The sequence below is a fragment of the Canis aureus genome, chromosome 15, assembly GCF_053574225.1.
Source record: "Canis aureus isolate CA01 chromosome 15, VMU_Caureus_v.1.0, whole genome shotgun sequence".
NCBI lineage: Eukaryota > Metazoa > Chordata > Mammalia > Carnivora > Canidae > Canis > Canis aureus.
This window is the reverse complement of record NC_135625.1, coordinates 65,404,523-65,425,239: the sequence shown is the minus strand read 5'-3', so window position 1 is coordinate 65,425,239 and position 20,717 is coordinate 65,404,523. Positions and strand designations below refer to the sequence as shown.

Sequence of the window (20,717 nt, the reverse complement as noted above, 5' to 3'; positions counted from 1 at the left end):
CTTCTGCTTTCCCTTTTTCCCTTGGCCCCACTTTTCAATCTTCATTGGGAGGAGGCATTTTATAAATAAAGTCATTAAATAAAAATGAGTCATCCTGCCAGACAGTGTGCTATGATGCAGAACACAGAGCTTGCTTTCCCCCTCTTTTTAATATTCCAACCAAACAATAAAAAAAAAATCTCTGTGTAACCCCAGCCACTGGTCTGTGTCTATGCTGCAGAATATAGGGCCCCACACAGCGGAAATGCTGCCAGGAGGAGTGAGGGGCCCCCATCAGCAGGCAAGCAGCGCGTTCCTGTGGTGCGAGTTTGAAAGCTTTTCAATCTGTGAGAAGGTGAGCCACAGGGAACTGGTTTGCAGGCTGGAAGATGGCAAGACAGGCAGGGGGTAGAGTGAAGATAGGAGGGCAAGGATTCTCTGCCCTGGGAAATAAACACTCACTCTGAAACCTTTCATTTGAATGACTATTTGTTTACTTGTTCACATCTTCTCTCATATGGTGGTTGCAGATTCAATGTTTGAAAGCTGCTGGATTTTTTTTTTTTTTTTTGTAATACTGGTTTTGAGGGAAATGTTTCCTCATAGGTTAAATATGTTCTATTTTTAGAAAACAGGCTTTGAGCCATGGTATTTGAGTCCATTTAGTAATGTAGTAATGAGCACTTTCAACACTGAGCGTAGTAGAATTTTGATTTTCTATCAGACCCCTGTAGGTGTAAAAAGCACCTGCTTTGGGGGGGGGGGGCTGCTTTAGGTTCCATTCTCCAATGAGAGTCAGGCTGGTGCTCCCAGACGTGGAGGCATTGGCCTAAAGCTATTCATTTACCTTTAGATACTATCCTGTTTTGTAATACAGTAAAAGTTGGTAATTTGTTCTATTTTCTTTTCTAGAGAAAGTGCCTTCTGTCTTTGAATGAGTCTTACTCTATTATTAGCAAGAGATACTGAAAAAGTCTGTTTGCCAGTCAATTGTTTGAAATTCAGGTATCTTTTGCTCTTTTGGTGTAAAAACATGATGCTGATGGACTTGATTCCTAGGCCAACTCACAAAGATTAATTATAGCCACTGCTTCTAATTTTTTGACTATTGTAACCATAGGAAAAATCATTTATAATTCTATACTAGGGTTCTAGGAAAACATTTCCCCACTCCACTCGGTGACGGCCCCCAAAATAACAAACTGTGCCAGATGGACAAAAGGAGATATTCTTGGAAACATCTGACTTTACTAGCTCACTGCATATCTATGCCTATTTAAGAAAAGTTATATTCCAGTTCATATGTTCTGAATTGTAGAATAAAGGTCAATTAAGTGAGAACCAGAACTTTCTCGGTGCTATTAACATAGATAGATGAGTCTTTAATCAAGTATTCACATATCAGAAACCTCTTGTTCAGTAAAAGATGTGCTTTCTTCTCCTTTTACCAAGGAAAAGCATCAGAAATCAAAATTTCTGATTTCCCACCAATGAAATTTTCATTGTGAAAATCATCAGGATATGGTTTTGAAGAAATATTATTCGTTTCAGAAAATAAATAAATATAATTGAATTATGCTTTCCACCACTTTGTGAAACTGTGGCATCAGCATGTAATTATTATGCAGTATAAGTGATTTTTATGGAACAAAGGAAAGAAACTACCTAGAGCAACATGAATTAACTCTTATTTCACTATGTTGCTAATTGACTTCCCTTATTCATCAAACCGGCTTGATAGCAAACATTTCATAATATTTGCATTAACTTTTGTGCAAACTTTAAATGGCACCGTTAAAAAAAATCTTTCCCCAGATTTTAATTAATCTTGAATATTTAATATACTTTTGCATAACTTAAGCAAAGGCTTATCTTTTTTTCTTGCCTCGGGCTCCTTGAACTTTAATTAGTATGCATCATATCTTACAAATTTTGGTGTTGCTTTTAAGGAGCAATAATTTTGATCCATTTAAACTCACCATCAACAGATATGGGTTCCATATAATAATAATTACACTGCAAAAGGAAAGAATAAAAATGAGAAAAGAAAGAGAAGTTTTCAGAAATTCAACTTTTTGTTTGTAGGTGTTCTCCAAGATGTCAGAGATGAGTTATAGTAGTTCTAAGTATTTCTATATTATATCTGTGATCCATATCAGTTATTCAGGTGAAATAGTAAAAAAAGCAAGGATTATAATTAATACAGAGTATAAAATTATATCTTATTCAAATGCTCCAATACCTGTCCTGCTGGTCCTCTCTCAGAAGGAAAATTGATACGGGTCTTTTGAGAGGGGACAGCAGCTCTTCTTCTGTGAGAACAGAAGGGCAGGGCAGGGCACCTGACTCAGAAGCATCTAAACCACAGATTTAAGATGAGAGCCTTGAGAAAAAAGATACATTGAGCCAACACGTTTCCTTTCTAGCACTTGAAGTAAGAACCTAAAGAACAACTGGCCAGCTAAAAATAAGAGCTGAGACAAAGGGGTTGTGGGACCCAGTAGGGGGCGCTGTGAAAAATGACAATGTATTAGTTTGGATGGATTCAATTGTAAATAATGGAAAAGACAATAGAATCTGCCTTCACAAAAACGGAAATGTATTGGCTCAAATAAGGGATAAGTATAGAGGTGAGTGTAGATTTGATCAAGTAACTTAACAAAGTCACCAAGATTCTAGCTTAGATTCTATCTTTGCAAGGGTTCTCCACTTTGTCTCTGGCCTAGGGCTGCCAGGTGTCTCATGACCCCAGATGGCTTTCCAGGATGGCTGGCCTCAATCACATGCACCTGCTGAAAGGTCTCTGAGGCCACAGTGGTAACTGAAGACAGATTAGCTTCTCTGAATCCAAACAGAAACTAGAGGTTGTTGAAAAGGGACAGCTTGGGGGTTGCCCACAGGAAACTGGTTGCTGAGAAGGCAAGCCTTGCATACCCATCAGAGAATCTGAGAGAACAAAAACTATATAAGCAAAGCCGTCCTCTTGGTTTGGCAGTTAAAGGGGAGAAATGAGTGCATTATAGCTCTCATATGTTAAGACAGAGTGGGTGAAGACCAATGAATTTATGCCTTTAAAACTGTTTCGAATCAAGAGCTTCTGCTCATTTCAGTCTCAGTGAGCTCTGTACCTGTTGAGTAAGGTGATCATGAATCTTGGCTTATTTAGCGTAGGACCAGTTCATGCCTGTTGTATTCCTTTGATTCTGGAAAGTGGCACAGTTTCCTGGCAGATTATGTGGTCATCCACTGTTATGACACCTACTTTTGAGTTTCTATATACTTTTCCCTAATTGTTTCATGTATAGCTTTATGACTAATTATCTCTATTTGGACTAGTTTGAGTTGGTCTCTGTAGAAGATATTTCTAGCAGGAGGGAGTTCCAAGCTAAGTGGGAAGCAGGGCAGTGCCTTCTACTAAGGAGAACTGAGGTGGAAGAGTGAGGGTGAGGGTCCTGCAAGCAGGGTCATAGAGTACTCTGTGTGACCGAGGGGGAATCTGGAATATTGTATTCTGGTGACAAGTGACAGAGCATGGAGTTTCCATGCCCATCTTGGGTTCTACCTCCATCAATTTTGAGCTAGAGATTTATATTTCTCTATAAATTCACTAGAGTCTTTCCTTCCCTCCCCCCACTTTATTTATAATCTAGAACCCTGATTTGTACAGTTTCTTATAATGAGTGGTCGAAATGAAGACATAGTTGTTATAGAGAACAAGCATCTAGGAAATGAGTCAGTCAACAAGTATGGAGAAACTATACATTTAGATATTGTTATATGGTTTGTATCCTTTCCACATGTAGAGACCTATAGTGACTTGCTGAAAAACAGCTTTCTGTTTTCCTTTCTAATAGTAACATAAGTCTTAGCACTCTAGAGACAACAGGTGATTCAGGGGAGAAACAGAAGTACTTCATTTTTGACTAGTTGCTACAGTCTTCCCAGCACCAAGCCAGACAACTTCATATATTATCATTTCTATATCATCTGCTTTGGTTTATCTTCCCTGGAAATGATAAAGAAAACATGCTTCTTCCTTCTCTTACCAGCCGCACCACTTCAAAGGCCCACCTCACCAGCGTCCCCTTCCAACCATCAGAGCCGCACATTCCACACACCTGGGAGCTAAGATGCAGAGCCCACAGCTCTGGTGTACTCAAGGTGTGGCTCGTGGACCAGCAGCACTGACAACACCTTAGAACTTGTGAAAAATGTAGAAACTGTCTTCACTGCAGATCCACTGAATAGAATCCAGATGATTCACAGGCACATGATAGATTGAGAAGTGCCTCACTAATACATGTGCTCTCTAAAAAAGGAGCAATTGATTGTTTTCCTCCTATGCCTTCTCTCCACCCCATGTTCACCTGCCCATGAGTCTGTGTCTCCAGCAAACCCCTCCATCACTCACCCCTTTATTGAAAGCACTCCTCGTGGCACAGCTATGTATCTTTTAGACTCTAATTTTTATACCCATCTGTTTGAGCCACGCTATGGCATTCTCAGCTACTCTTGGCAGTGTTTTCATACGGAACTGCTGTGTTGGAACAAACTCCTCACCTTGCCTGTTCTCCTCCAGCACTTTTGTACACTCAGGACTACAAAATCCAGTTTCTCCATGCATTCCAAGCACTCTCCAGGAAACTTACGAGACCATTTTCCTTTTCTATCCAACTTACTGAGAAAAGAGAAGAATTTAAAACATTATTTAATTCTGAATGATTATTTAAAAATACTTTCTGTAAACTCCTTTCTGATGTACCTACCCACTTCTAGGATTTTCTGACCACTGATTCAGATAAGATGGGTGGGGAAGAAAAAAAACAGAAACATTTAAAGAATAAATGAGTTGAAGTGAGTCTTCCTTCCAATGGGTAAAATCTGATGACTCACTTCTTCTGGAATGTATACAGTTAAAAACAATCACATGCACACATTCTAGAAGTTAGTGACTTCTGTGGACTATGGACTAAAACACACATTCTTACAATTTTTTTCAGCATTCTGAGAATTCTGAGCATTTCTCAGAATTCAGCATTTCTCAGAATTCAGCAATTTCTCAGCATTCTGAGAATATGTGGCACCTTCCACTTCAGCCATATCACATGCCTTGGTTTAAACTGTCCATTTAAAAAAATAAATAAGCTCTTCATTTTTCCACGATAGCCTTGCTCCTTATCATCCTATGCTAGCTTTTCTGTCTTTGACGACCAGTTTTAATCCCATTTCTTCCATAATACATGGCTGAATTCCTTCATCTGAAATTATCCTTTTCCTTCTTTGTACTTTCAAAACCTTCTTGTTAGTGTAGTACTATCATATTCATTCACTGATTCTATCAAAAATATGTGTTTTGGGACACCTGGGTGGCTCAGCAATTGAGTGTCTGCCTTCGGCTCAGGGCATGATCCCAGGATCTAGGATCAAATCCCACATTGGGCTCCTTGAGAAGAGCCTGCTTCTTCCTCCACCTATGTCTCTCCCTTTCTCTCTCTCTCTGTGTCTCTCATGAATAAATAAATAAATAAATCTTTTAAAGATATATGTGTTTAGAGCATATCCCCTGTCAGGCACTGTGTTAGGCACTGCAGTCACAATGGGGAGCATGCTCAGGTCTGTTTCCCATTCTTACAAAGTTTAAAATCTAGAAGAGGAGGTAGAAATGTAATGATAGTCTTGAATGTGTGATTTTAGAAGTTTAAAAGAACCTGACCCAGTTTTTGAAGGCCTGGGATGGCCTCTCTGGGGAGGTTATCTTTTAATTGATCAAATGGAGAGGAAGGTAAAGGAGAGGTGATGAATGGTGAGACTGGAGCAACTCTAGATCCAGGGCATAGCACAGGCATGGGCCACTGAGAGGATGCTCCAGGCCCCGACTGAAGGCAGAGTGGCTAGAGGGTGTGGAGGATGGTGTTAATACGGAGAAGGAGGCAAGGGCCAGACCGGAAGAGCTGAGATACTACTTTTAAAGATCCAGGTCTCTTCCCTAAGTACGACACACAGTTACTGATAAATTTCAAGTAGGAGAAATTTACACAATCAGGGCAAAAACTAGCATATATACCTGCCTCTGTCATTCCATTACAAAATCTTTAAAGACAATGGCTGTATCTCATTCAACCTTGAATACCCCAGAATGTCTACTGACTAAGGCTGAAGCCTCATAAATAAATTGATTTTTGAATAGTTGGAAGAAAAATACAAAATATATAACTCCAATACATTATACAACTATTGCCTCTTAGTGCAGCCTTCAGCCCAGCGCCTGATTCTGGAGACCCAGGATCGAATCCCACATCGGGCTCCCTGCGTGGAGCCCGCTTCTGCCTCTGCCTGTGTCTCTGCCTCTCTCTCTCTCTGTGTCTCTCATGAATAAATAAATAAAATCTTAAAAAAAAAAAAACTGCTGCCTTAATTTTTTTCCTGGAAGCATACTTTAATGTTTTTTTTTTTTTGTAATCAACTGCTATTTGTTTATCTCAAAACAAATTGTCCTCTTCCACCTCAGTAACACACCCCCAAGTTTTAGTAGGCACAGACTACCCAGAATGAGACTACATTTCCTATTCTATCTTGTAACTCACTGTAGTCAGGACTGAATCTGGCTGATGAGATGAGAGTGGAAGTGTTGCATGGAACTTCTGAGAAGCTATATTAAAAGGGGAAGTGGGCCCTCTTATTTTCTTAATGAAAAGCAGATGAAATATCTGGAGTTCTAGCAGTCATTTTATGACCAGGAGAGTGGAAATGACGAGCTAAGGAAATTGGAGCAAAATGTTAGAGTTTGGATCTTTATTTTTGAGAGTCACCATACAAGCTTGGATTGTCTATTATCAGACATCTTACATGTAAAATAAGAAATTTCGGATTTGTCTGAAAAAACTATAATTGGATCTTTGTTCCTAGAACCTGAAAGCAATTTCTAATGGATACTCAACCGTTTACTTCACAGATGTTGATTTATACACATTTGAATGAATGACAGATATTTTAGCAGAAGGAAATTAATCTTTGAAACAAGAAGTTCTAACTTGTGCTCAACTAAAATATTGTCTACTTAATTTAGGCCTCTTTTTTATTGAAAACTTTTTATTTTATTTTTAATGAATAGGGAATTAATATTCAGGAGAAAACCAACACATCTGGCTTCTAAGTCTGTAAAGATTTTCTCTGGAGATGGTATTGCAAGTAGATTTAGGGCTTAAGGAAACGTCAAACTAATTAAAAGGGACTGTGAATTTCAGAATGATGCCAGTTTCACAGACCTTCTGGGAATCTCCATTGTCTCTGAAATAAAATAATTCTAAAGGACAACTTATTGAGTCTTATCAGAAGTTGCATGAATCTTTTAAGTCACCTTTGGAAAAGACCAGTATAGGAGCTGGAGAGCCCTTTTTGGCTGCGAAGCACCTAGAGATTCTAGATCAGCATTGTCCAAAAGAAATGCCAAGGGAAGCACATGTCATATGTAATTTTAAATTTTATGATAACTGCATTTAAAAAGTAAAGAGAAAGAGGTAAAATTGATTTTAGTAATATACTTAATATAAAACCAAAAACAATTAAAATTATTGAGATATTTTATATTCCTTTATCTGTACTACGTATTCATAACCTAGGGTGTATTTTATACAAACAGCACAGCTCAGATAGAAGCTTCCTCTATTTTAGTGCCCAGCACCCCCATTTGACTAGTGAATGCATACTGGACAATACGGCTCTGGTCTCCACCACCTTCCTCTTTATTTCACCATGTCATAACCTGTGCTTTTTTTTTTAAGATTTTATTTATTTATTCATCACACACACACACACACACACACACACACACACACACACACACAGGTAGAGACTCATGCAGAGGGAGAAGCAGGTTCCATGCGGGGAACCTGACGTGGGACTCGATCCCAGGACTCCAGGATCACATCCTGGGCTGAGGGCAGGTGCTAAACCGCTGAGCCACCCAGGGATCCCCACCTGTGCTTCTTTTAACTTCCTCCCTTTGACCTCCTTCAAACGCTCAATTGCTACTACTAAAGCTCACCATTTTCTAGATCCCAGCAGAAACTTACTCTGATATACCCATTACTAAAAAAAAAAAAAAAATACTCAGTTAAGACACCTTTCAGAGACTTGTGAAGGTAATTTTGTCTGCCATGCATGCCTTTTCTCTCTCTGAAATCAGTTTTTCTTTCCCACCAATACCTTCCTGACCTTCACATCTAATGAGCTTACTCCAAATCCTATAACACCTTGGATTTACTCTTTTCCATCTATTTGTATCACTACACCAATAGTTTAGGCTCTCACCACCTCTGCTCAGATCATCAGAGCAAATGTCAATAATGCAAAGTTTATTTCCCTGCAAGTCCTTCAATAGTTCCTGAATTGCCTAGAGGATAAATTAAAATTTTTCTAGTAGACCTTTTCCCAATATGTTCTCCCTAAATTTCTAGCCTCAGACCTTCACACTAAACCTCTAGCCTCCTACTAAGAACTGTCAATCTCTGGAAAGTCCTACCATAACTACTTGAGTTCCCTGCAAGTCTCTCTGTTCCTCACACCCATGGTCTTTTGTACGTGCTTCCCATCCAGCTGGAATGCCCTTCCTAGGTATCTGCAAACGGCTCCTATGTGCAATCTCCTTCATCCTCATTGAAAACCCCAAAAGATAATATAGAATATATATAGAATTATAGCTGCCATCCCTTGTTTATACTTTCTGTTTTTTTTTCAATAATTGTGTTTTTTTAATGCCTGTCTCTTACTAAAGAGACTAAATTTATGTTTTATCCATCAAAACTAACACTACCATTGACACATGGTTGATAATCAATGAATGACTATGGAATGAATGGGTAACTGAATGAATGAATGAATGACCCCCTATGCAAACTTTCCGCTCTAGTTAGTCTAAATGGTCACTTCAGTGTTTCAGAAATAGATGGCACGGTCATCTGTGTCTCTGCACTTCTGCTCACCTGCTTTCACGTGGCATGTTCTTTTCCTTTCTTTCTTGTCATGAGGCTACACTTCTTCTAAAGTCTGACATTCTGCAAAGCCTCCTTCAGCCGCTGTGGCCCCCAGCAGTCTTCCCCTTCAGTACCTTCCCTTAGAAACCTTTCTCTGCAGTGATCCAGAAGCACGTGCTTCTTAATATAGCTCTTAAACAAATGTTATGAATGTTTCCTATTCCCCTGGCTAAATTCGTATATTCCGTGAGAAGAGATTCTATTCTGCATCTTTTGGTAGGCCAGTGGCAGTGCTCTGACCCACTCAGGAGATTAAGAAATGTCTCTTGAGTTAATGCACTAGAATAACCACGTGAAAGGAATGAAGGGCCTCTTGGTGCATGGTGTGTCTAGCCAACTTCAGAAATGTCACTCTTTACAATGTCAGAGGTTTTCCGCCCCCCTTTCATTTTTGAATGCTTAAACTTTCAAGAAAAAAACAACAAAAAAACCCAATTCACTTTGGTATCACATTGATTTGCCCAGAGAGGGTCATCACAGGAGTATGTCCATAAAAGTAATTTGCATGTTGATGAAGTCATTTGGGGACCATGCCAAAGACCCCAAGATCAGGAAACCACTGGACTGAAGTTTATTTTTATTTATTTTTTTATTTTTATTTTTTTGGACTAAAGTTTAAAAGCAGTACTTGGGGATGCCTGGGTGGCTCAGTGGTTGAGCATCTGCCTTTGGCTCAGGACATGATCCTGGGGTCCTGGGATAAAGTCCCACATTGGGCTCCCTGCGTGGAGCCAGCCTCTCCCTCTGCCTGTGTCTCTGCTTCTCTCTGTGTCTCTCATAAATTAATAAATAAAATCTTAAAGAAATAAAAAAAATAAAGGCAGCATTATTAAAGGCAAACAAAATTAATCCTATGAACAAATGATGTATGGCACTTAGAGTCTATCCTTATCACAATTTTAGGTAAATCCATTTAAACCAACCTATTTGCTAGTTAAGAAACCCTTTTAAGATATTGCATTTTATTTGTTAAAAATTATTACAGATTCACTCTTAAACCACAGTCCACACAAACAGACACACACACGCACACACATTCCCCACCTCTTCCAGCTGCATTCCTCCCTTGCTCATGTAACATTCTTTTTGATGTGAGCAGAATTTGGTAAACAAAATGAGATTCAGACTCTAATAAGTTCCTCAATGAATTCATAGACACAGATGATGAAGAAGTATTTATCTGTAATACAGCAATGGGCGCCTTACAGAATTTTAGACAATGTTATCTAAAAAGCTAAGCTTGTTGCCCTTTTGAAACTAGTTTCAGGTAATATGAATGCAACCACAGAAAGAGGAAGTACTTCTGTTCAATTAACAAGTCAAATAAAAATGATGGCAAGTCCCAAGTCTTAATAAAAGTGTTTTTTGTTTTTTTTTTTCCTGGCATAGAAAAATCTATGACTCCTTTCTCCTTCCTCTCCAGTTATGGATCATTTAAATAGCAAAGGGAAAATTTCAAAGAAAATACCATTTTTAAACTCCTATAAAAAATAGACAATAGTCTTTAATGTTTACTTCTGATTTATGTTTTAATGAAAGTAGAAAATGTCCCACACCAACATACTAGAAAGCAATGTGACTTCAGAGTTCTACCTCCCTTCCTTCCTTCCTCCCTCCTGCCCTTCCTCCCTCCTCTCTCCTGCCCTGCTCTGTCCTCCTTCCCATCTCCCTCCCTCCTCAAGTTCCTCCTGCACCTTCTCCTCCACTGCCCTTCTCCCCACTCTCTCCATTATTTGGAATGAAGAAAGCAAATGAAAAAAGAAAAAGTGAATTCTAATCTCATTTTTTTCAGATTAGAGAACAAAGTCTTAAATATATTGAGTTTAATAAAGTAAAGAAAGACATCATTACAAGAATACATACGTTAACAACTTTAACTGAACTTAACCCCCACCCCCCCATCCTGTAAATTCAATGAGTCACTTGCCCGAGGGAATTGCTCTGGGCCCACTGATTGGAATTCCACAATTCCAACCCAGCCAGTCTTTCTGAAGACCCAGTTCTGTAAAGCATCACCTTCAACTTCTAGTTTTTATTCCATTTTATTTTATTTTATTTTATTTTATTTTATTTTATTTTATTTTATTTTATTTTATTATTTTATTTTTAGTTTTGATTTCTTAAAGTACAGGGAACACTGTAGAACCCATGAATCTTTGCAAATGTTTGTAGTTGGCTTCTCCATATCTACACTGAGGGTTTTGTTTGTTTTTAGCCACTTTCTAAGACCTTTTAATTTGGTTTTAATGGAATTTATTTCTTTTTGTCTCTATTCATTTGAAAACATGTTTCATACTTAATTAGACTATGTTATTACAATAACAAGTATGACTTGCATTAACACATTTGGGAATGAACAATGGACTCCCACACAACATGTGGGAAGGTACAACAGAGCAAAGATGGTAGCCTTAGCTACTAGCTCAAAGACTCTCCATCCACCAGGCTACAGGTATCACTCTCTGTCTTTTACAAAGAGGATGGGGAGTGTCTATCTGTGAAGTTTTTTACAGGGAGGGCAGCTGAATTAATTCTCAGAGATCAATAAAAAATTTGCAATACATCCAAGTAATTGACCAAAGCATTATCTTAAGAAGAAAATACTGTTAAGACAGATGTTTTAAATACATATTTTCTACTTATTTGTTTTTGTTTTTATTTTTTGGCTAATCTAATATCAAAAGCCAAAAAACTAAAAAAACAAAATGTAATAACTCATTTCAATCTGTCTAGAGTTGAATTTAACTATATGTTAGAATTATTTCTCTTCGGGATCCCTGGGTGGCGCAGCTGTTTGGTGCCTGCCTTTGGCCCAGGGCGCGATCCTGGAGACCCGGGATCGAATCCCACATCAGGCTCCCAGTGCATGGAGCCTGCTTCTCCCTCTGCCTGTGTCTCTGCCTCTCTCTCCCTCTCTCTGTGACTATCATAAATAAATAAAAATTAAAAAAAAGAATTATTTCTCTTTTTGGGGCTTCTGGGTGGCTCTGTCAGTTAAGCGCCTGCTTTCAGCTTAGGTCATGATCCCAGGGTTCTGGGATTGAGCCCCACATGTTTCTCTCTCTTCCTCTGCCCCTCCCTCTGCTTGTGATCATGCTGTCTCCCTCTCTCTCAAATAAATAAAATCTTTAAGAAAATTATTTCTCTTTTTCCTCTTTGCTTATCTTCAAACACATAACTGTTTTCTGACATTACTTTTATGCACTAGGCCTTCCCTGGGATTTAAATGTCAAAGCACAGCTATATGCCACGCCAAAAGCAAATATAGTTTCTTTTGTCCTAATACATGCAATACATCAAAGAAGAATAAGGCTGCTGTTGAATCTTAAAATGGTTAATTCAACTTTTTTCTTCTCCCTTTTCTCCTAGGAGAGTTATCTCCTCTGGCATTTCACTACTGTACTTCTTCTTCTTTTTTTTAAAATAAGTTTTGTCACCCTCATATGCTATTTGTACTTAAAAATAAAACCACTTTGAAACCACTTCAGAGAGGCAACTGACTCGCATGTGGGTTCACCTGGATATGTGACACTTTCGGGTCACTGAACTTGTGTTTTTGTGTTAGATAGAATACTATGGCTTAAATGTTTAAGTATAAACAGGAATATAAAATCAATGAAGTCCAAGATAGAGAACAAAGGGAGATAAGGTAAAGAGAAAGACATATCTATAATAAAGAATCACAATATGAACTGTCATCACAATACAATCTGTCATATAGGAAAATAAAGCTGGTTTATGTAACTTGACTTTTTTCTTTTTATTTTGATCTGGTGATATGATTTTAGGACCCTGAATAACTCTTATCCTAAGGGTGTTTCCCCCCAAAGGAAATTCAGCTTCACACTTGAAAAATTGCTTATTGGCTCCAGTTCTCCCCAAATGAGTTCCAGCCAATCTGCTCTTTGCCCCTTTGGAGTTTGATGAGATCGGTCACAGCGTTGTCAAAATTCAACAAGGCACAATGTTTTGAATAATGTGTAGTTTACCTGAGAGGCTTTTGGTCTCCTTTACCCCTTTTGCAGAATTACCATGAAGTAAATGTGTGATATTCCCAGAAACATGGAGTTGTAGCAATAAGAACCTAATGGTAAAAGATAAAATCTCTCCTAATGTAAAAGAAGTTACAGGCACAGCTTGACACCAGCCTAACTGAGGACATGAACATTTTTTAAGAAACAACAGAAGGGGATGGTCAGCCTACAAATGTATGTAAAGGTGTTAGACCTGAGGCTGGCAGTTTGTGGTTAGCAAGAACCAAGTGAAAGAGAAAGAACATCTGGCATAAATGTTGTCACTACAGAAACATCCATGTTTGTGAGACAGGCCTTCCCTTTCTGATGGTGGAAATAATTTTTAGGTATTTCAATTCAAAGTTTTGGTTTTGTTTATTCTCCATGAAATTTTTCTTGCACTATGGCTGTTGACTCAGAAGGTCAATGAAACTGTCACACTGGGTGGGGGCTGGGAGCATGTACCTCTGGCCTTTGGGCCGAACAAAAGTTAGTTGTCATCTGGATTCAATTTCGGCAAGATTGTCTAAAACCAAGAGGCATTTGGTTTGAAAGAGCTAGGTCACTGAAAGCAAAAAAAAGAGGTGTACCCAAAGTATTAAGACAGTCGAAGTTCTGATCAGTGACCCTCCCCTACCACCTCAGCATTTGTCTCAGGAGGGATGTGATGTGATGTGATCTTTAGTAGGTATTTGTTGACTGAATGGATCTCAAGAGACTTAGACATTCTATGATGGTGGTAGTTTGTGCCCTGCTTTCTGCCTTTGGGAATCTGATTTATAGAGGCCTTGTGTCAGCCTGTGGTGGGTGCTGTAGAGTAGATGTAGAAGCATGACAAACTAAGGCAGAGGGGGGCCTAGTGTAGCTGTTCCCACCGAACACCCACCCATTCACACAGGCCATCATTCATTTAAGCTTGTATGCAGTTTACAAGAGATCAAGAAATCATAGCATGTCCCTACGAGGTCTATTAAAATGTTTAGATGGCTGGCAGGCCAGGAAAAGGGAATCTGGAGAAGGAGGGCAAGAGGGTGCCACATCTTGAGTGGCCACCATCCTGGCTTTACCCAGAGCTGAGGGGTTGCTTCTGGCCCTTGATTCTTGATGTTAAATGCACCAGTCCCAGACAAACTGGGAAGGGCTATCATGTCACACAGGATCTCAAATTCTGAGCTCAGCAGTACCCAAGGCATCATTCCATGGCCCGCAGAAATGGCTGCCAGAGCAGTGGGCAGTTGGGACAGAAGCCTCAGGGGGCTGGAGACCCACAGGGGAGCCCATAAGGAACTTGAGTAGAGGGTGTGGAACAGACCCCATGACAAGTAAGTTGTCTGATCCTGAACCAAGACTCATGCTGGAGGTGTCAAGGACACTCAAAATGGGACAGTAGCCCAAAAAGGGAGTTTGACTTTGGACTAAGTTTGAATCCTTTATCGACTGGTTATTATAAATGCATATAATACATAATACATATACAAAGTTATTAGGATTTCCAAATGTATGTGCTCAAATAGTTGTTTTTCTGCCACTGTGTAGAAATGAGAGCTAATGAGCAAATGAAGATCCATTTTAGAAGATAAAGAATGTTCCGTGTGTTCTTCATCTAAGATAGGACTGTAAATTTGAAACTTGCTTTTATAGAAACTCACAATCTCCTTCTGAACTGATAGTATGATTGTACTTATTTACTCTTCATCTTTCCAACACAGTCAGCTTAGTTTTGTGACAGACACTATGTCTATCCATATATATCCAATCCATATATATATATTTTTTTCTTTCAAGGAAAAAAATCAAACTGGGTAGATGTTCTTGAAAAGAAAGCACTCAACTAAAAAATGAAAACTGGGTCTGTGATTATGCACTTCTTCCAAAAATATAATGAAGACTTAATTACTAACTCAACAATAGGATCCGGTCTATTCAGTTTTTCAAGGGGTAATTTCGTAGGCTGTGGTTAAGTTGGGATATTTACTCTTCCTTTTCCCTTCTCTGTGCTACCCAGAATGTTTACTGGTTTTGTTTCGTACTATATTTACAAGGGAGGTTACGGGAAAGGTAAAGAAGATTCTAATTCTAATGAACTACTTTTACTAGTTTTTCTACCAGCTGCTGCTCCTAACAGGATGAATGTACTTTGGTCTCTAAATGGCCATTTGGTACCCAAACTTCAGTCTCTGGGGGATGTCACTGGCATGCAGCCTAATATATCCTAAAATAAATTTACCATCTTCTCCTTCAAAAGCATTTCCATACTTGGAAATACGGTGTTCTTCCGTGTTCTGGTAAAAAAGAAAAAAAATTGCACTGGTTGATTCAAGAAGTGGAGGATGGGGAAAGGGCAGATGCTTTTGGCTCCAACAAAGATAAAACTTGACTCACAGTGACTTAAATAAACAGAAAATGCTTCTCTTCCCTTAAAAAAGGAGTGGTTGTTGACTCTGGCTCATTTGAGTTCTTGCTCATACAGCTCCACGCATCTGAACAAGGGCAGTGGAGCAGGAGTGACATCTGTATCAAGAAACTAAAAGCTTCCTCAAGAGTACCACAGCTGACTTCTGCTTACCTCCTAGTAGTAAGATGAGATGTGTCACATCATCATTCTTGACGACGACCAAGAAAATATATCTCTCTGGAGCTAAGCTATAAGGGTGGCCTTATGATTGATACAGAAATCACAACTAGGGGCACCTGGGTGGCTCAGTGGTTGAGCGTCTGCCTTCGGCTCAGGTCACAATCCTGGGATCTGGGGATTGAGTCTCACATCAGGCTCATCACAGGGAGCCTTCTTCTCCCTCTGTCTGTGTCTCTGCCCCCCCTCTCTCTGTGTCCCTCATGAATAAATAAAAAAAATCTTTTAAAAAATCACAATTAACAAGATGGATTGTATTATTAATATTACTCACAAAACAGGTAAATTTTGCCAGACCAGTCATGAACACCACCTACTTAAACTCAAAATATTTTAACACCACTTCCTTAATCCTTTATGTCCTGGGTAAGAATCCCAGACAAGTGAATCAAACAGTACCTCCACGTGGATTCACAAGTCTCACAGTCTGTAACTGCAACTCTCCTAAATTTACAGATTATGACCAGTACCTGCCAGGACCCCCCAGTGCTCACTCCCAGTTCAACCCCACACAATTCCCCCTTTGTGATATCCTGTGGGAGGAAGTGACCAAACCTAACTGGGGGTATTTTATAAGCTTTTTTGTTCTTAAATGTTCACACCTACAAAGAAGTTAGAATTGGACTGAGACTGGGAGTTGAGTGGACACCTGAAGACATTTGCTATGGGAAGCCCACAAAGCAAGGGCACCAGAAGCAGATTAGAGATGACAGTCACCCAGGTGAAACAAAGAAGTTATCTGCTAGATATTTTTTTTCATTTTCAGAGACTGTTCTAGCGACTGAAGTTTTGATGAAGGTCCTCCTCCCTAAGAGCAGGGTATCCTTCAAAGGGTAAAGCTACAGGCTTCCAATGTTGGAAGAGGATTTCTGCCCACTATTCACCTTCTCCCCTTCCAGGTCTATAGCTATTTATGATATATAGTTAAAGAAACCAGAGGCGCTCAACAGGCAAACATGGAGATTTCATCAGACACAGCATTTTATTGTGTAATCTGCAGATACACACTTCTTACTAACATATATCCAACTACTTTCTTGTCACAGCCACTAGCAGACCTTTCAATTCATGCCCAACACTGAATTCCTGATATTTTTTCTCAATCCTTGACCAATCTTCCCTACCATTAGTCTTCCCATTGGGAGATGGTGACTCCTTCCTTCCAGCTGCTTAAACTAAATAATTTGGGTGTATACTAAATAATCCTCTAATGCTTAATCCATCAAGAAACTCCTATTGATTCTATTTGCTAAATATATTTAGAACTGACTGCATCTCACTACCCCTTATGTCAGCACCCTGGTCTTAGGCCATCAGCACCTCTCACTTGGAGGTGATAATAAGCTTCTTGCTTCTACCTTTCTTCCTGCCACAGCCAGAGCTATTCTTTTTTTTTTTTTTTTTTTTTTGAGTTATCCTTTTAGACTGTAAGCTAGATCATGTCATTGCTCTACTCTGAAACCTGCAATGGCTCCTTAATTTCTTCAGAATAAAAGTCAAATTGCTTAAATAACCTACAGATCTCCAGAACTTCTCTGGCCTCGTTCCCCAGAACTCCATTCCTTGTCCTTCCAAATTTGCCACCCTGGCCCCATGCTGATCCTAGATCATGCCAGGCTGCTTAATTGCATTGACTGTTTTCTCTGTATGCCTATTTTCTTGCCAACAGAATTGGCAGATTCTGTGACTTCTTTTAGGTCTTGAACCAATATCATCTTTTCAGGAAGGCTAACTCTGACCAACCCATTTAGACTGCAACCCAACACCTCAACCTCCTGGAATGCCAGTGTTCCTTGTTTTGCTCTACTTATTTTTTTTTCATAGCACTTAATTCTTCTAACTTACTATGATTTTTTACTTATTTATTACATGTGTTCTTCTTCTGCTTTCCACAGAATGTGAGATTTACAAGTACAGGATCTTTGTATGCTTTGTTTAATGATGTATCCTAAGTGCCTAGAACAGTATCTGGCATCATGGCTACATCAGAAAATACTACTGGATGATTAATTCTCTAGTTTGGCATGCTTGCTTTTTTCTTGGTTCACTGCTGTGCTCAGAAAACAAACAAGTAAGAAAAACAAGCCACATGTAAATCCACACACAAAGATGCAAGCTCAAATCATAGGGTATTCCAGTACAACACACAGCAAAACCCCTTTACAATCATTCCCCCAAACTATTTCCCTAAGTTCTACTCATCAAATCATTGCAGCTGCTCCTATCATCGCCAAACATTTCATAAAAATTATGTCTGTGGTAGCTTTTCTATTTTTTGGCCCTATGTTCTCATTTATCCTTTTTTTTTTTTTTTCAAAAATAGCACTCAAATCAATCAAGCTGAAATCTGAGAGTAGCAAAGTAAGAAAGAGCTAGCGTAGGCTTACTTAGGGAAAATTTAGATAGTTTGAAAATAAAATGGCAGAGATCGGGCAGTTGTAAAGTTTAAGTTAGTGAGAAGGAAAACATCAAACCAGAGATGGGCTGGGAATGTATCCTTACAGTTTTCTGGTGGGTCACTGTTATATGAGGACAAGCTGAAACCCCTACTCTCACATGGAAAAACACAGATTAAGGGGGAGTCATCAATGAGCTCCTCAATGGCTGGAATAAGATGAATACAGTCCTGAATCATATATACAAAAATACAACACTTCACAGAGTAAGATTTTGAACTGGAAACATTTTAGGTGAATAAAGAAATTTGCTCTTTCACATATTGGTAATTAATATACATAAGCTGTTGTCCTGATGATCATTTTGCAATACATATAATTATCAATTCACTATGTTGTACACCTGAAGCTAATATAGCGTTATATGTCAATTATACACCAATTTAGGAAAAAATAAGTCATTACCTTCTAAAAGTAGAGCAAGCAGAAAATAGATTCCCTAATAGACTTAAGAATCATGTGACGTGTCAGAGGTGACTACTTTCCCATAACTACTCTTCTGGGTTATCATTCTGGAGGATATAAAAGACATATTCTTTGTTCTGTCAGCTACAGGACACTTGGCAGTGTGGACAATGAGACTGATCCATTCTGAAAAAAAAATACTTTGTATATTCCTGTATCTGCCAAAAATTGAAATCTGTATTCCCTGTTCTTCATCTTTTCTTGCATTGTTCTTCTCCTCAGAAATGATATTTGTCATTCTATTCATTTACAAACATCCCATTCATTCTTTTGGGGCCAATTTAGTGCCTACTCTCTCCATGGAAGTATAACATTAAAGTCTCAATGTCTTACCCGTAGTTCTTTGCTAGCAAACAATTTAAATATAATGTCCAGGATACATGCTGTTCGAAGTGAAATAGCAACATCACCATAAAAATCTAGCCTGTTTACAAAAGCCGAATGAATTAACTTGGGTGTTATTGACAGAAATTGTTGTATCATTAAAGCTACTGACATGGAAAATGGACAAGGTACTAAAATTACTCAATATGCTGTATACCTATTACTAAGAAGGAAAATCTTCCTGTATGGAAAACAATTAATAAAATTTTATAGAGAAATATCAAATATCAGAAATATAATCTTAAAACATTCATCTCTCAGTTTTTCTGATTATTGCTACCCCTTGCTTTAGGCAGAAATAATACCTGTTGCATTACTGCTTGTTCAAAAATTAGGAAGATATTCAACAGGATGAGTATTTACAAACATGTAATAGAAATGAGAACTATGCTAGGTTATCAGGTCTTATTATAAACATATAAGGCTTTAAAAAAAGTCACATTCTATAGCCACTATTTGAACTGTCATTTACCATTCACATGGATACAATTTTATTGAGATTATATAGAAGCAAACTAACTGCATTATAGATGATTTTATATATTTTTAAGTTTTATTATGTCTTTGAATGACTTTCCTAAGGATCTCCTCTTAAATGAAATATGGTGGTTAGAGACGGAAGGTCTACAATTTGTTGGGGGCAGACTGGGACTTCTGAAGCTTTCATCTTCCCAAATATAAAATTAATACAATTATTCTTCAGGATAAGATAGCCTTCTCATAAGAGATTTGAATACAGTTTAGAAAGTCACCTAAATTCACCAGGTTAGATTCAACACAAAGTTAGCTATAGTTCATTTATGGATGAAATATCTCAAAAGGTGTTTTATGGTGGAATGAAAGGCACTTTTTAGAAGTATATCAAGGTTAGTGTAAGTAATGATGTCATAATACTTCATGTAAGAGTTGTATATGAAAAGTCAACTAAGTTTCTATTAAAAAAAAGTTCCTCCTTAGAATTGAAAAAAAATGAATACAGATTAGATTTTGCAATATTTCAGCATATATATTTTGTAAGCAGACTCAATTACATTAAATATTCTGCTTCAGTAAATTCCCATACTGCCTGCCAATATTTTTAAAAGTTTCTTTTCCTTCAGATGAGGGCTCCAGAGGAGACAATATGCTGAGGATGAGTCGTGACCAAGACAAGGAGATAAGGGACATTTCTGCTTCTGAGTGTAGGAAGCAAATTGTAAAATAAACCGAGTTCCTTCATAACTCAGCCATTGCTTGCAAAATTACAAAGTGGGGACAATTTGAGGTCGGATGAATGACTGCGTACCTGTCAATGATGGCACACATGTCGATGCTGACATTTGCAAAACTCCCCGGCCTCCTCTGAGCCACTTCGTATAAATTCACCAGTTGGTCGTCCACTTGGATGAGCTGCATGCATCCTTGGAATGAAGGCTGAAGGACGGAGTGACTGGAGTTATTCATCTGGTTCAGAAAACCTGTGAGAGAAGAAGTGGAATGTTATATTCTGTGAACGGTGTGCCCCACTAACATTCCTCCAGGTGGTTTCCCTCACCACAGCCATCCTGTCTCGTTGATCCTTGTTGACGTTGCACTCAATGTAAAAGAATGGAATCTTTTGAGAAAGCATATTATTTCAGGAGGAAGAAGGCAGGGCTGAACCCAGGCCAATGTTTGTCTCTGGGGGGCCACCATGCCTCCTATTTTATCTGTGGCATTTTCTTTCTCACTTTGCACATCTCCCTGTTCCTCTGCTCTTAAAGACTCACTGCTACAG

At 38.6% G+C, this 20,717-nt stretch overlaps 1 protein-coding gene and 1 long non-coding RNA gene across 8 annotated transcripts in view; both read right to left on the bottom strand.

Annotated features, from left to right (window-relative positions):
- Positions 1-20,717, bottom strand: part of CNTNAP2 (contactin associated protein 2) — a 1,978,697-nt gene that overhangs the window by 823,808 nt on the left and 1,134,172 nt on the right. For all 6 annotated transcript variants that reach the window (XM_077850275.1, XM_077850276.1, XM_077850277.1 and 3 more), the window contains one exon: positions 20,247-20,418. In XM_077850275.1, coding sequence (XP_077706401.1) covers positions 20,247-20,418 — 172 coding nt within the window. The remainder of the gene's footprint in view (positions 1-20,246; positions 20,419-20,717) is intronic.
- LOC144285053 (uncharacterized) lies at positions 1,814-4,890 on the bottom strand. 2 transcript variants are annotated; one of them, XR_013353457.1, is made up of 3 exons: positions 4,746-4,890; positions 4,540-4,657; positions 1,814-1,995 (listed from the first exon to the last, which is right to left on the bottom strand). It is a non-coding gene; the product is annotated as an uncharacterized LOC144285053 (long non-coding RNA). The 2 variants fall into 2 exon arrangements; XR_013353456.1 differs by lacking the exon at positions 1,814-1,995 and adding an exon at positions 3,647-3,985.